Below are 16929 nucleotides of genomic sequence, written 5' to 3'. Positions count from 1 at the left end.
TTTATGCAAGCTCACTTTCACTCCTTGTGTGTACTCTAAAACTTTCGCTCATTTAATTCGAGAAAGGTTCAAATAAACGAGTATCGATGGCAAATCAAGAAAAGAGGAAATTTTACAGTGCTACCGAAGTTTATACGAATGATTTAATTTGATTGTTAATCAGTCCAGTTTCGTTAATCAAACACATCAGAGTTCATTTCTATTGTTATTTACTCACATCTGTTCATAATAGATACATCTACTCATTATAAAATGATTAGCTCATTAGATTTTGAATAATTACTTGGTATCTACGACTATTCTTTCCTTTTTGAAGATTCAATCCTTAATATTGTACCAAGTAAATTTTTAAAACGAATGATAGGCGACATCTTGCGTATTATTCGTAAGTTGCAATTCTGATTTGTGTGAACTTACCGATCAAAGATAACAGCAACGTGAAAATGAGAAAAACAGGCGTCGATAAAGCAGAATAAAACTGACTTACAAGGTATTAATTTCAAATAGTTGTATAAAGTTTCAACACTTAGTTTCTTGAACAATAAATTTTATTAAAATGTTAATATTAATAAAGATACAATAAATTTCGATTCATTATTTTTTTTAATTTGTTCAAATAGCTCTTACAGAACCTGTGCAATTTATTGTACATTGTCAAAATATACATTGTTATGTAGCAGTACAGTAAACTTTAACATTTTATATATCATTTGTAAACATTCATTTAAAACAATATTCTATTGTATCAATAAAAAATTATCGTTAAAATTCGTATTGGCACAGCTCTCAAAAACATCCACTCTTCAATTCAAAATTAAACGTCTTTATAATACTTGTTTTTTTAAGGCATTTTAATGCACAACACATAGCTGTGATTAGACAATTTTTGTATATAGGCTTGTAAGATGTTAAATTTATTTAGAGATTACAAACTTTTATAGCTATTTAAATCCACTGTGAGCAATTATTATTCAAGTGAGTCAAAAAATTGCAGCCTAGAGATTGTTAAATGCACTTGTGTGTAAAATTGGATTTTTTGTAGTTTATGCTATTAAGGCAAGAAGGCACTTCTTATAATGACCGCTACAATCATCCTAGAAATTAAATTATCAGACAGTTAACAACTCATCAGTTTTTCAATAAATGTTTAAGTTAATATTATGTAGAGACTTACAGAAATAAAGCTTTCTAAAGACTGTCCGTATTGTTGAAGGAAAGCTTCTTTAATTTCTCCCATATCTATTTCAGAACGTGTAACAACCAAACGGATTAAACGTCTGTCCTGGGTACCCATACCCTTCATACTCTTGTACAATTGTTCAGCAAAGAATCCAGCTCGATTCTTAACACACTTAACTGAAATATTATAAACAAGATGTAGATATACAATTTGAAAATAATAATAGATCAATATAATGAACAAGATAACTAAAAATATATTTACCAATAGCTAATAATCCTTTTTTAATGTCCCCTGAAAATTCATTTTCAATAGCTTGTTCAATATCATGACCTGTCATGTATTGATACTGTTCAAAAATCGCCCGTAGTTGAGCAATATTCCTCTGAGCGAGTACTGCATTGAATACTGATTCATCAGTTCCAAAACGAAGTTCACCTGAAGTAAAAAAATATTATTAAGTTATATTTTTAGACATTTTTAAGTCTGAAAATGTTATTAAATTAATGTCTTACCAGCTTGCAGGAGTTGTCTTGCATCTTCGGTGGCTGCTGCTGCATCAACCTCAAATGTTTCATCTCTGTTAGCACAACATAGAGAAATCATCAACCTTTCAAAGTTTCCAGAAGTATCAGCACTCAAATCATCTTCTAAAGATTTTCCAAACACTAGAATGAAATAAATTTAATTAAAATAATGTTAAGAATGAATACGAAAAAAAAGTAAAAATTATAAATAATTAATCAACTAACTAGATTCATAAGCTTGCTTGATGATACGGATTTCGTGGTTTGACATTGTGCAAAGAATTTCAATTAAGACGTTCTCTTCTGTACCAATGCCTGACATAGCTTCATGTAATTCTTTCGCAAAATACTGAGGCAAAGGTGTCATCATAGCAACCAATAATTTTTCAAAATTTCCAGATGTTTCTGATTTCAGGTCTTTGATTAAATCCTATGGACAACAATAATAAATTTATAAATTAATAATTAAAATTGAAACAAGCTTCATTTGAAACACATACTTTTCCATATAGAGTTTTAAATTGCTCCGCAATTTGTTGCCGCTGTAAATTAGTTCGATTAGCAAGAACTTGGATGATAGATTTTTCATCTGTTCCGAATCCTTTCATAGCTTTGCGTAAGACTTCGGCATCACTCCTAGGATCAAAGTTAGGGAACTCCTGTACAGTTGGAGATAGCTGTAATGCAATAAGAATTCCATGAGTAAAATATAGTATCTAATTTAAATTTATCCAATAAGCACAACAGAAACATTATTTGAACATTATAGAAATTATCATGTGGTTATTGGAATATTTTTACTTTAATGTGGTCCCTTATTATCTTTTACCTTATTTCGAGCTTTAGTGATTCGAGGGGCAGGTACAGGTCCTCCATAATTAAAATTTCCATTACCTTGGCCCCCAGAATACCCTCCGCCCGGGTAGGGAGATGTTTTACTACCATGCATAGGTAACATGCCAGGGTTTGGTAATTCATGCTCAAGGTTATTTAGACTAGGATATAAACCACTTCTAGGACTAGGATTGGGCACATTAGAATAATTATGCTGATTACCTTGTGCTGGGTTTGTTGGATAGGAAGTACCTGGATAAGGTTGAGGGTTTTGCGAAGTTGAATTAGTTGGTGGATATTGAGGCATACCTGGCGCTGAATAAGGAGGTTGAGGTGGGCCTGATTGGAATTGTTGCATTAGTGGAGATGGGTAAGCTGGTTGTGAACTTGGATAAGGTTGATGAGGTTGAGATCCTGGATAGGTCGAGTGAGGTTGTGATCCTGGATATGCCTGGTGAGGCTGTGATCCTGGATATGATTGATTTGGTTGCGATGGTGGATAATTTGGAACAGATGTAGAATTAGGATTATAAAAATGCTCAGGTGGGTGAGTAGGATTAGGATAAGTAGAGTTTGGCTGTGGCATGCCAAAGGAAGTTGGTTGTTGTTGTGTTGCTTGTGGATATGGTGGAGTAGAGATTGGCTGGGGCATGCCAAAGGAAGTTGGTGGTTGATTAGATGGATAAGGCGGAGCGCTTGGACCACCTGAGGGTGTTCCTGGAGGAAGTCCAAATGAGGTTGGTGGTTTATTTTGTCCTGGGTATGGTGGTCCCTTGTTCAAGAGAGAATCACACAGTGTAATGAGTGCAATTTGAATAAAAACTACTACATTTGTTTGAAAATATCATTGAAAAAGTAATTCATTTCACGCTATTAAATCTCTTAGTTTGATATTCAATCTACTGTGCTCAAAAAAGAAAAAGCAATGTAAAAATAGTAATGAATTAAAATTTACCTGGTATCCGTAACTCATTTTGGTAGCTTTAGATTAAATAAGATCTGGAAATAAATAATACAATTAGAGATTTAAAAATAATTAACATTTATAATTTAAAAAATGAAAATTGAGATCAAATGTATAATTATATAGATCATTGTGCTAAATAAATTTATTATTGACCAGAATAATTGTTTAATGATGTAGATAAGATAGATGTTATTATAACAAGGATAAAAAGACAAGCGTTTGACAGTCGAACGACAGCACAGTGGTCTAAGACTCTAAGGTAACAAGATAGTTTCAAAAGTAACACGCGATCGGTGCAAGCTAAACAAACTATCTATAGACGCTATATGGACTAAGACCGATCAAGAAGTACTACGACTTCACGTACGAAGAACAAGAATATTGCACACAAGGATACGACGACGACTGTAACCCTGGATTTGGCACAACTTAGGTATATAAATTACAAAGTATTACTTACAAAGTGTAAAGCGTATAAAAGATATAGGTTCAATTTCGAGGGCCGCACGGGTGTGTATAGAGAACGAAGTGCCTCGGAACGCGAACTACACAGCAATGATGAATCAACGCTGCCAATTACGTTTATTAACTAGACGCGATATATAGATATATAACGATATCTTGCGTGTTTCACCGCTCACGTACTAAATACGTACATGATGTGAGAGTGGCATTTGCGTCCGCGGCGGTATCCGGCGGGGCGCGGGTATTACCCGTAATGTCGTTTTCGAGAACAACGGATCATGTGTCATACGTCACGCCAGTGTCTTCTGCTACGACAGGCGTGTGTTGTGTGTGCATATTCTTCTATATACTGTGTTTGTATACCTACTACAAAGGTGTCTCAAGACCACGCTACATAACGATGTCGACACTCGCGATTTTAATACACGGTCTGAATGCCGTAAATGCTCGTACGATTGGTAAACTTTTGCCATCGCATTGATTTCAAATTGATGCTAATTCATAAAGCTCGAGTCCACTGCGACGAAAAACCGCATAACTCTACGATAAGAATTCAAAATTCAAACGCGCGGTGACTGGTCTCGCTTAATTATCTTGTTTGATAAATTTAAATCTATTGTTCGGTAATGTTCCATCGAGCCCGTGACTAGCGGTGTATCGTTGAAAAGATATAATTTATCGAGCGCATGCAAGCACAAAGTGAAGCTTGCAATCCCTATGCCCAAAATCCTTAAAATTACAGTCGACGTGTGAAAATGTCAAAATCGTTACCTTCTCACGAGCGAAATTTCGCAGATGTTTAACAATTCGACGTAGCGCGTAGGTATATACAGCTGTATAACGCAGAACTCGGGTTTTGCTCGCGCGCGATCTCTGCAAAGCAGCAACTAAGCGGCGTCGGGCCACGTCATCGCCGCCGCACTTTACACACACAACGTATATTGGCGATCGAGTGGGGAAAATAATACAGTTTGCTTGTGTGTACACACGAGTTTCTCTCTATATACGTATGTGGAGTCTGCAGAAAAATATCTATACGTATATTGTACACTATTGCGTGCACAGATATATAGGTGTATAGCATAGGCACGGTCAGCTTATTTTCCTTCGACCGCCGTGACAGCTCGCGCTCGCGCGAGGCTCTGTTGTGCATCAACATAAACATTGCGAGCGGCTATTTATACTCGATATAATTGCACGAGAGTTGCGAGCAATAATCGTCTGTGTGTGCATGTGTAGCCGCACGAGAAGGGAGATAATAACGCACTGCGGCGATAAAATATACATTATGTAATTTCGAATCTATCTCGCTTTTGATCTGACGCTCGCATGCAGCGACTCTATCGCGAGCTTCATCTATTGTTTACTGCCGCGATGCCAGCCCGACTTCATTTATTATTAACTCAACTAAAAGTGACCGATGATCGATTCATTTGTTATTTTTTTAGGTATATATGTTGAGTCGAAAATTGGCGATTTAATATTTTTCAGCTCGCTTGAATGTTGCAGACGAGTCATAAGATAAAATTAACTCTAATTAATTAAGTTTGAGATATGATCGTTGATGGGTAAGTGCCTTGGCAAATGAGACGTAGCAGAATGAACCTAAGAGTTCAACTATTACACTATCCAATTCGTTTTTATAAATGTATTCAATTTGATTAAATTGCACGAGGAAAAAGATAAACGCGCAAAATACCATTTGCTAAATTTCTTGAGGAAATATCCGAAGCCAAGGTTAACATAAAAATTTTCAAACACGTTTTCCAGGATTCCCACTGAATTATTTTCGAAAAAAACTACGTAAACGTCTAGAAAAATATCCAGTAAAAATCTCAAAAAATTTGTTAGAACATTTTAGCCTCGCTCTTATATTAATTTATAATGATTTTTAATCGCCCATTTTACCTGATAAATTCGTTGTTTCTGCCTATTTTTCTAAGTTCAAAAAATGAACTAAAGAATTGAAAAAGATAGCATCTAGTTCAAATAGTGAAAACTTGAAAATCGATTTCGAAAAAAATCGATGTATGTAGCCGGAAGATTATCAAAATTATCACTCCATTCTTTAGAGATAAATATTATGTCTCAGTACTCATCACTCAGTTATCATCACGATGCTTACCGTGTTTTTGACCATTTTATCTTACGGTAGCATTTTAAATTTACTATTAGAATAAGGCTTTATTAGAATAAGACTTTGGAAAAAATTAAAGATTTTAAATAAGCTTTCGACTATTTGAAATAAAAGCTCTACTACAAAAGACCGACCATTTAAAATATCTTTATCATTAAAACCAACAATAAAAGCTGTTACTAATTCCATAAAAGCTTAAAATCGTTTTATGCGAAGCATGTAATATTGCGCTTTTTATTCAAGTAATGTTCATATTAGTTAGAGTAGGAGCGCTAAAAATAACCGAGAACTCATTTGCGCGTTGATCGGCTTAGGCTCTCGTGACAAGTGTTTAGGATCATGCCATGACATTTGAAAATATATGAAATAAACGCTCGTGACAAGTATTGTTCGTGTTCACCAGCTCCATTTACAGCATCTGAATCTTTTACCTACGAAAATACGGTGAGTTCAAAATTTCGTCGCATTTCCATTTCGAATTTTCGTCCTTTGCAAGATTTAATTAACCTCTTGAAACTTGATTAAACTGCTTATTTGAGTACTCTTGAAATTGTTCATCATTTTAAGCAATTAATTTAATAACTTAACCTTGACACTGGAAAGAATAATTTTGATTCGAGATAAAAAATAAACAGTGTGAGTTTTTTTTAAATTAATTTTTCTTTCTTTTGTTTACAATAATTCTTTGAAAAAAACTATGTTTGATCGCTGCAAATATTAGTATCATTTGAAATAAAAATTGAATACACCTCTATTGATTCATCAGCAAAAATGTTCAATAAATGTCTGAATTTTGCTCATTTGTGATGACTATCATTACTGTCGATCTAAGATTAAATGCAATAAAACGACGGGTATATTCGAAAAACGACATGGGATGCGCAGATTAGAGCTTTTCGTTGCTTGCGCAAACTGGTAAGTCAAAGTCTCACGCTGACTACTCGCACTTCTTAATATTTATTTTAACAAAACGCATTCGCTTTTGTCAATCTTCATTTATTTCGTTCATCAGATATTTATAACTGTCGACGAATCTCTTTTTATTCATGTATAATAATTCCATCATGACGATATTATTTGATCATGAAATTGATCAGCCAATTATCATCTCTCATTTTGTATAATCAAAAAAAACAAAAGATAAATAAAACGGTTTTTATTGATATTTAAGTCGTTGATAAAAAAATAAACAGCTCATTTGAGGTATTAGTTACAAAATACTCGTTTTGAACTGTGTCTGTTACATAATATTTATTTATAAAAATATTTTCCATCGATGTGAATATAACTAAAATAATAACGTTTAATTTTATTTCAGGGGTTGAATTGATGTAAAAGGCAACGCCATACTCAAATAATTGTTCAAGATGTTGCGGAGTTTAATTTTTATATTTTTTCTACATTATCTAATAAATTCTACAGGTACTTAAAATTTTATTCAATTAAAGAGGTTCGGGGGGTCTGATTATAGGGAGATGAATGTGGAAGCGTGGAAATCCTTTTTGTTTTAAATGAACAGAGTTGTCAACTTCGCGATAGCTCTTTTTTTGTTCAAAAATTTATAATTTCTCAAAATTTGACGATGAATCAACTCATTTTGTGGTTAAATCGTTCCTTGTAAAATTTATCACAAGTGCATATTTTTTATTATTTTTCACATTTTTCTCCATAAAATATTGTATTTTGATGTAAATGCTTGAAACGAGATTACTGGATCTTATTAAAATGAAATTTATTTTATGTAACTGAAAGCCAATTTTTTAATACAATAGCATCTGATAAGCCATGTGACCCCGTAAATTTTGGAGAGGGTAGCATCGTGTGCAGATGCAACTCCACTTACTGTGATGAGTACGATGATCCGGTGCTCCCGACTGAAAATGAATTCATATGGTACGCATCAAGCAAAGCTGGCTTAAGGTTGCACCGCGAAAATGGAAAAATTTCTTCTACCACTCGTTCGTCTCACAAAATTAGAATAAATGCAAATAAGCGATATCAAAGTGTAGAAGGTTTTGGAGGTGCTTTTACGGATGCTGCTGGAATAAACATAAAAAATCTCAGTGTAGAAGCTCAAGATAATTTACTAAGGTAACAATAATTTTTAAATATTTGATTAGTCTAGAGAAGGCGTTGATTCTTTTCGTTTCAGCTCGTACTTTGGTCCCAAAGGTGCCAAATACAATCTGGGCAGAGTTCCGATAGGGGGTTCGGATTTCTCAACCAGGGGTTACACGTACGACGATACTCCTGGTGATGAGCGACTAGAGCATTTCAATTTAGCAAATGATGACCTTGAGTATAAAATACCGGTGATGAAAAAAGCTCTTGAATTGAATCCCGAACTTCGTTTCTTATCGGCAGCTTGGACCGCTCCAATATGGATGAAAAATGAGCCCAAATACTACGGCTACAGTAATGATTAAAAATAATTTATTTTGAAAAATCATCCAAAGTTTTTCATTCCGATGATTTTAAAATAAAACGCGTAATCTACTGTTTTCAGGTTATCTTCAAAAGGATTATTATCAAGCCTTTTCTAATTATCTGATTAAATTTTTGGAAGCTTACAAGGAGCATGGTCTCGATATGTGGGCGATTTCTACCGGAAATGAACCCTTTACAACCTTGCTACCAGTTAAAATAAGTTCCATGTTTTGGGCACCGAGTACCGTGTCGAAGTGGGTGGTTGAAAATTTTGGGCCAACATTACAAAAATCAAGCAGCAACAATACAATCATTTTGATGGTGGACGATCAACGATTGTACTTGCCTTGGTTCATGCTAGCTGTCAAAACTTTTGATAAGCAGGCTTTAAGTTACATAAGCGGAGTTGGAGTACACTGGTACACCGACGACTTTGTACCTGCGTCTTTCCTCGACTTGACTCATAAATTTATTCCAGACAAGTTTATCTTAATGACAGAGGCTTGCGTAGGTAAAGTTTAAGCTTTTGTTTATCTTTCCATTTCTTTTGTTATTTATTCTCATTTGTAGGTATTTAAATTAAAAATTTTTAACTCTTAATGTAGGTGACAAACCTTGGGAGCATCCAAAAGTTATATTAGGTTCATGGGCGAGAGCTGAAAGACTGATGGGTAAAATGTTGCAGGTATACAAAATAGATACTTTGATAAGCTCCTGTTTATCATTTGATATGCATTGATATGAATAAATGACTAGGATGTAATTTTACTATTTCAATAATCTTTTACGTTACAGAATTTGAACCACTGGGTCACGGGTTGGGTTGATTGGAATTTAGCTCTTAATGAACAGGGTGGACCGAATTGGATAGAAAATTTTGTCGATGCTCCAATAATTGTTGATGGAAGTATCGATTCGTTTTATAAGCAGCCAATGTTCTATGTATTGACCCATTTCAGTAAATTCGTACCTCGAGGATCCGTGAGGATCGAAAGTATTAGCCAAAATGCACATGTACAGTCGATAGCATTTACTTCAAAATCCGATCAAACGATCGTCATTTTGTTCAACAAGTAATATCCTACATCAATCATATTATGGATAATATTAAAACAAAATCTAATTGTATAATGAAATTTTGCAGAAGCGAGAAAAAACAACAGATATCGGTGGTGGACGATCGTGTCGGTGCAATCGACATTGAGCTACCAGCGTCTTCGTTCCACACTATTCTTTATAGTGGATCTTCTAAACTTTTGTAACTTGTAAATAGTACAATCATATAAACATTTTTTATAATAATTTTTTCAAAAAACTGCGTATGAATAGTTTTTGGAAAATAAAACAAAACAAACAATCTTCAAAATAATTTATTAAAAACCTTGAATGTTTATTAGTTGAATCGTTATTTATCTGCAATATATGACAGCTTATTGATATAACCGTCGTTTGTGTCATATATAGTAACTATTATACTTGCGTGAGCGTGTATGGCGACTTCTTTCAAGTTACACAATATCAAGCCCTCATAATGTTCATGTTTGTTCAAACATATTTTCCGTACTTGTGAAATGGCAGTATAGCATCCAACAATTTTTACTTATTACAAATTATAAGATAACCTTAGATCGTGATACTGAATTTCGTAATTTTTACGAGCGTAAAAAAATTAACATTCAAACTTCTACAACTAGGAATCATAACACTAATTTTCATGTTAATTTAATAAGTGTGCGTTGTTGAAATGATAATAGTAACCATTTGTGAATGATTAAGGTTTTCTACTAGTTTTAACTGCTTCAAGAACTTGCTACCCTTTCGTTCTTAGTAAAATAAATCTCATAGAACATTCAATATTTTACATATGTTTATAACAACTATTTTTATAACTGCACTCGAGTGCATACGTTTTATTGTCAGTGATCTTCTGACGATCTTGACGTTTTCTATAACAGTTTCACACTTATTCATAAGAATATTCACACACATGAGTACTGATTTTTCACATAATTTTTTTCAGCAGAACCAAAAATTGAGAGAAGCCAGCTAAAGGTACCACAAGTCCCTAAAAATTGGAATTAAAAATAATTTAATTGCATGATAAAATCCTTTACCTTTTGTTCTTTAAATATTTTGCCCCGTACAGTTTACATTCTATCCAAATTCCTGCATATAATGTAAAAAAAATGCGTAACAATTTACTTTAATTGGCAGTAGCTTGTGAGTATTCATAGGATACTTTAGTAAAAAAATCATTTTTTGAATTGTTGATTGATGTCCAATAATATGCAAACAAATCTTTGATTGCTAATATTACTTAGATATTATTGAAATGAACACGAAAGTTGTTCCTTAAAATCCTATTGCAATTTATTTTGAAAAGACTATTTTTAATCATAGTTCTTTTAGTATTCCGTTAGAAGCTTTTAATGCTTTTATCAAGTTTTCATTAATATTTTTATTAAAAGCAATTCTAATATTTTTTATGATCAATGTTGTTTTGATATCAAATTCCTTAGAATCATTTTCGGCAGCTTTACGACAACAAAATTTTTCATCAGTTTACGTTGAGGTTATCAAGCAACAAATAGTCTTCTGTTAATTTTTCAAAAAAATTCCTTTTGCAATTAGTCTTATAGTTATCGTGAACTATAACGTTTTAAGAAACGATGTACTTAATATATAGTAATTGAAAATTTAAAAAAGTAGCGCAACGATTCTTGCGAAAATTTCCGTTTTTTAAAAGTTAGACGACGATGTGAACAATACATATGCTCCGAACATTATTTATGCACATTATCGAACTTTTCATTAACGGACTATTTGAAAATTCGTATCAAAACCCATATTTAAAAAAAAGTCTAAAATGACACATTTGTCGTTAAATTGAACACATATTCCTTTCATTTGATAAGAATCGCATATAAACAACGTGAATTGTATGAAAATTGATCATCAACTGTCGAATCTATGCATTTGAAATTAATCTAAGTGGAAAATTGATGTGGAACATTTAAAAGTAGAAAAAACTTTAGATATTAACTAATCATTATCGTTTGAGAAACGAGGCTTAGAAAGTTTGGCACACATAATGCAAGTCTTGAACGGTTTTTGGTCCCGATAAATAAACGCTTAACTTAGTTGAAATATTTTATTGAACAAGATAGGACAGTTGTGCACAATTAATTTATTTTGAATCGAATAATTTTGTGCCTATTTATGTATCAAAAACTTATTAACTGATATGATCATTCAAATTGAATTAACGATTTGATGCATCATAAATTTATCAAATTTTTCTCAGTTTCGACAGTTGATCTCATTTTGTACATTATATTATTAAATCTATGGACGACGACGAGTTCTTTTATAAATAAGAGACATTGTCATATTATAAAAGAACAATCCACTAATAAAAATAAATTAATTTAATAATTATTGGATTTTGATTGATCAATTCTTTTTACGCTTTTTAGATGGAGTGTAAGTACATCATGTATGTACTCGTTGCAATGAAATATTGGCAGTATGCGATCAGACATTTTAAAATTTTCTACCATCATTACAATTTACAGCACTGAATGTAAACTAATCTTGGATTAGTAATGATTCCTAAAAAAAGTTCAACCTTCAAAGTTTGTTTATCTGGCTGCACGTAAATAATTATTATTACTTATATTCATGAACGCGATGCATTAAATATCTCCAAGTACGTAGTTTTTTGATTCCTTCTTAACAACAAAATTAAGCTTACATGGCGACATTGTTTACTTAAATTTAGTAGTTTACGAGCAATCGCAATAATGTACACAGATTTCACGAGTATATTCGAATATTCGCGCCTTCTGAGATGAAGCAGGGCAGTGAAATGCAAGAAATAAATGCAATAAAAAGAAGGGCTCGTTTGAAAAACGACACGGGATGCGCAGATTAAATCACTCCTCTCAGCCAATACAACTCGTAAAATCCAAGTCTCACACCGAATACACGCACATTTAATAATTAATATGTACAATATTTTAACAAGGCGCACTCGTGCCTCTTCCCAAATATAAGAAGTCGATCCTGCTCACTCGTATTCATTAACAGTCGTTGAACAAGATATCATCTGTTTCATAATTTTAAATCGATATATAATTCTTTAGGTAAAATTTAATATCGAGAATACTTGCGTTTAATGATAATTAATAATCATCGCATTGACGCGTGTGTCTCGGCGGACTGAAGAATTTTGGAGCACAGCTCCTTTATGTATTACAGGAAAACAGCGAAACGCTCATACTTGAGTCAAGTATTCAGTGCATTCTTCAATTGTCAATCTTCGCTTAATTAGTTTATCACATAAGTTTCGACTAGCTATGTTATTATTAATATTAATTATTATTCACGTATTATTGTTGTTATTAATTATTTATATTTTATCGTAATTTTTCCCCCATAACCATTCGTTTTGCCTCTAAGCATAATATTTCAATCGTTGAAATGCAGTAGTGGTATAATAGGAGAGTCGATAATTTGTTGAAACTATACTTTTGTTGTACTTGAATTATTATCTACTACATGCTGCGCGATTCATTCGAAGAACCGACTATATACGCCCAGTCGGAAAAACGTCAGCTTCGAATAAATCGCTCTCGAATAGTTTCATCCTCGTATAGATGCGGCATATCGCGTTTAGTGAAATGTCGAATGACCAATGGCGTCTTTCGAAAGATAATAAAAAGTGTGTGTGTGCTGCGCGACGGGCTCGCGGACGTCATACGTGTCTCGTCCCGCGCGCATTTCGTCATCAATTTTCACACTCACGCACGCAGACTATATAACACTCTCAGGCTCACGAGCGATCCTAAATCATGGTAAAAAAATTATGCGCGCACAGCGAAAAAGGAACAAACTCAATACTGCCGAGATTACTCTCGAACTCGCGTCGTTACACCCGACGACGATATTTAAATTCGTCGTAACGTGTAATCCCAAAAGCTCCAGTTATCGATTTTCCAATGAGGATTCAGTGGAATCGCTTCAGAACGGTATATGCTTGTGTTCCGAGACGAGTTCCGTACGCAGAATCGCGTTCATCGACGACAACGACGTTCACGTACCGTTGACTCTTCGTACTTGGCTTCGTTCGTCTTGTCTCTGCCTTTCAATTTTCTCTCTTAACGTGACCTGCAAAGAACGAAGAGCCGGATTAGTCTGCGATCGATCGATTACGAAAATTTACTTTCGAGAGAATTATCGTATGGTATACCCCCGAAATACGAAGGCGCTTAGTAGGAGAAGAGCCGACGAAGGAAGCGACGCCGAAGCAGATGTCCGTGGCAGTGGTGGTCGTGGTCGTCGCCGATGACGCTGGTCTCAGGTCGAGTGCGTCAGACCGTGGTGACGCGATCGATCTCGACGTAGCGCACGGAACTCTCGCTGTGTCAGCAAATCACCTCCTTGCCGTCGATGATGGCCGTCTCGGAGCTGATGCTCTTGAGGCGGCGCTGCGGGTGGAGCCGCGAGCCGACGACGCCGCCGGGCCCCGCCTGGCCCGGGTGGCAGATGCGCCACGAGGCGATGCACAGCAGGCCGCCGATCGAGATGAAGGCGATGGCCCCCAGGCCCAGGTGCATCGGCGGCAGCTGCAGCAGGATCGAGCAGTGGGTCAGGGCCTCGTCGTAGCCGGTCGGGCACTGGCTCGTGCCGTCGCACCAGAGCGAGCCGTTGATGCAGGCGTCCAGCTCGGGGCAGCGGTGCTCGCAGTCAAAGTCCAGTCGCATGCCCGCCAGCGCCGCGATCACGGCAGGCCTGCGTTATTAGCATCAGAGTTACTTTTCAATATCTTTCGAGGACAAATCTTTTTAGTCTACATACTACGTAGAAAATGAATTCATGTTCGTATAAAACAATTAAAATTAATGTGATTTGAATTTTGATATTTTTTATGAATAATTAATCATGAATTTTGAATAAAAATTTAATCGAACGTTTTTTTAAATTTTATAAATATAATACATTAATTTTAATTCTTTTTCGTCTTCACTTATATAATTACTTCAACTTTACCACCCGCAGATATGAATATATTAGGGTTCTCGCCATCTAGTGGTAGAGGTTGTAATTAATTACGACAGAAATTTCATAAAAGAAATTAAAACAAAATGACTAAACCCGAGTATTAATATAAATCTTTTTCGTTGTATTTTTACTTTAAATATAACGCAGGGCCGTAACCACTAATAGTAACTGGAGCTCCATGAGTAACCCAGGTAACCCCCTCTTCCCTTTCGAACATTTTTTTGGGCTACGGCCCTGATATAACGTATACGATTGAATTAACGACTTTTTTGCTTTCTACGAAGATTTCATACAAAATTATCTTAAAGAAATGCAGTATTATTTAACTTTAATTTTGATGTCTGATTTTACATTCGATCTGCATCAAATTAAAGGTTTTTTTTTTCAACAATTTAGATGTGACAATTGTAACTACCTGCGGGTAAGCTCGAGCCAGGTGACGCTGTAGTAGTCCTCCTCGTGCATGACGTACTCGATGGCAATGCTCTTGGGCGCCTCCTGTACCACCAGAGGCAGCTGGAACGGATTGCTGCCGTGGGGTATGTTCCAGCCCTCGCTGAACACCTCGACGACGTTGCCCCTGATGCTCTCGGAGGGCCTGGGGCAGACGGCGGCGCGCAGCCTCCCGGCCGTGTGCACGACGATGCGATTCTTCGTCTCGCACTTGGTGCGATTGTTGGCGTACGCCCCGGGCAGCTTGACGTAGAGGTACTGGTCCTGTCCGGGCTCGATGAGCCACGGATGGCTCGCGCAGTATTGCTGTGCAAAAGTTTCACCAAGTTTTACGATCGCAGCTATCTATATATAGTAGACGTATATGTACGTCGAGCGACTAGGTACTAAATTATGCCGGGGCAAATTGGCTCGAGCACTTACGTCTCCGTCGTCCTCGCTGGGCGAGTGATTTTTTATCTCGCCCGAGGGTCCTCGAACGCGCCGCTTGTCGACGCACGGCGTGGCCTTCGCAAAGTCCCACGTACCCTCGAAATAGACGTTCTTGTAGTCGTCGAGGGAAGTCATCGAGTGAACGGCGAAGTGCACCTCGACGATGTTTGACTTGGATTTGAAGTTCATGGGTAGCGAGCGATTCGAGCAGAAGCAGTCGCGCTGGATCGCCGGTGCATTGGGCCACGGCAATTCCATTACCTGCGAGCCAAGACAACGGTCAAATGCATTTTATTCGATTTGAATTTAACTTCGCTCGATCGGCCGGACAAACGCGCGACAGGTGATTAGGTCCGGTACGATTCTCTGACATATATACACCGCTAAAAGTCCATCATCGTTCATTCGGTCAGGAGCGCGTATTGACATTACGCCTCGGCGTCGCTACTAGATAACTTTACACATTTGGCGAATATTCAGCTCTCTTAATTAGGACTTGTAACCAATCGCTCAATTTTAATTTAGTATCAATTTTTTGGACTTGAATTTTTGTTTTTACGTAAAAAAGTTATTTTTTGCAAGGTTAGCTGAGTAACACTTGCGGGAATTTACAGTTCCCTTTCCCTACATCAAAGCTTCATTGAAATTCTAATAAAAGCGATTCTGCTGTCTGTGTGCTGCTCCCTCATCACGAGTTACCTATAATGAGCACGCTCGCCGCAGACAAGTATATATCACTTGTTTGGCAATTCGGTTTTAACTGGAGAGTAATGCGACGTCGCGCATAGCTCAACTGTGACACGAATTTCAATCATATAGCTTTACGTTTATTTGCGTATTCATGACTCCGCGTGACGTCGATTCATCCCCTAAGCGATTGGATCGAAAATTCTTGCCAACGAATACGCGTGTAGGCATTAGTCAACTTTATAAAGTCATAAATCTAAACTTCCATACAGAGTCACGCACGGTGGTCTAGATAATAATCGAATAACATTCGAGGGGCGCGAGAACGTTTCGCAAGTTCGAAATAGATTTTATGCTCTGATACTGTTCACACTTGCCATTACATAATAACTTTGATACTATATACCCGCACGGAAGTTGACCAGAATTATAGCAAATAATCGCATAGACGACTCCGAGCCAAAGCTCAACGGCCGCCATTGAATCTATTCATAAAAGTTATATCATATTAGTCTAGGGGCCAGTGGGTCCACCGTGGCCATGTCTTGTGTTATGGGTGCACTAAAGTTTTTCCTATGTATTTTGAGCAGCTGCAACTGAATTTCTATGGCGCATGTCGCTAAAATTGGTTGTAAAAAAATTATAAACAGATAACTATGCTATACCCATGTAAAAACCATGTTTTTTCTTATTTCTCTCGCTATATCTCGCTAAAATCAAAAAAACCCTCTCTAGAAAGCATCTATATCGATGGGAA

General features: G+C 36.0%; 3 protein-coding genes across 7 annotated transcripts in view; 1 reads left to right on the top strand and 2 right to left on the bottom strand.

Moving 5' to 3' along the window:
* Window positions 1-584: 584 nt before the first annotated feature.
* On the bottom strand, window positions 585-4894 carry LOC106653390 (annexin B9-like). Of its 4 annotated transcripts, none has more exons than XM_014372795.2 (9): window positions 4745-4894; window positions 3497-3540; window positions 2537-3313; window positions 2208-2384; window positions 1933-2137; window positions 1696-1848; window positions 1445-1618; window positions 1175-1356; window positions 585-1094 (listed from the first exon to the last, which is right to left on the bottom strand). In XM_014372795.2, exons 2-9 carry the CDS (start codon window positions 3512-3514, stop codon window positions 1044-1046), a joined length of 1737 nt encoding a protein of 578 aa, XP_014228281.1. In that variant the 5' UTR covers window positions 3515-3540; window positions 4745-4894; the 3' UTR covers window positions 585-1043. The 4 variants fall into 4 exon arrangements, with proteins under 4 accessions (XP_014228281.1, XP_014228279.1, XP_014228284.1 ...); XM_014372793.2 differs by lacking the exon at window positions 4745-4894 and adding an exon at window positions 3969-4214; XM_014372798.2 differs by lacking the exon at window positions 2537-3313 and having other exon boundaries at window positions 4745-4874.
* On the top strand, window positions 3908-9876 carry LOC106653455 (glucosylceramidase-like). 2 transcript variants are annotated; one of them, XM_023457878.1, is made up of 8 exons: window positions 3908-3941; window positions 7429-7532; window positions 7883-8201; window positions 8263-8525; window positions 8617-9048; window positions 9143-9222; window positions 9333-9610; window positions 9682-9876. In XM_023457878.1, exons 2-8 carry the CDS (start codon window positions 7478-7480, stop codon window positions 9797-9799), a joined length of 1545 nt encoding a protein of 514 aa, XP_023313646.1. In that variant the 5' UTR covers window positions 3908-3941; window positions 7429-7477; the 3' UTR covers window positions 9800-9876. The 2 variants fall into 2 exon arrangements, with proteins under 2 accessions (XP_023313646.1, XP_014228389.1); XM_014372903.2 differs by lacking the exon at window positions 3908-3941 and adding an exon at window positions 6376-6554.
* A 2864-nt stretch (window positions 9877-12740) lies between these two features.
* Window positions 12741-16929, bottom strand: part of LOC106653280 — a 58470-nt gene continuing 54281 nt past the window's right edge. Inside the window, exons 12-15 of the mRNA XM_023457959.1 lie at window positions 15477-15746; window positions 15016-15359; window positions 13789-14330; window positions 12741-13706 (exon numbers count right to left, since the gene is read on the bottom strand). Of these exons, the coding sequence (XP_023313727.1) occupies window positions 13964-14330; window positions 15016-15359; window positions 15477-15746 (981 nt within the window). The 3' untranslated portion in view covers window positions 12741-13706; window positions 13789-13963. The remainder of the gene's footprint in view (window positions 13707-13788; window positions 14331-15015; window positions 15360-15476; window positions 15747-16929) is intronic.

This window comes from Trichogramma pretiosum, unplaced genomic scaffold (genome assembly GCF_000599845.2).
Source record: "Trichogramma pretiosum strain Unisexual culture from Peru unplaced genomic scaffold, Tpre_2.0 scaffold93, whole genome shotgun sequence".
Lineage (NCBI taxonomy): Eukaryota > Metazoa > Arthropoda > Insecta > Hymenoptera > Trichogrammatidae > Trichogramma > Trichogramma pretiosum.
Note: the sequence above shows the minus strand (reverse complement) of the source record. Positions and strands in the feature narration are given on the sequence as shown.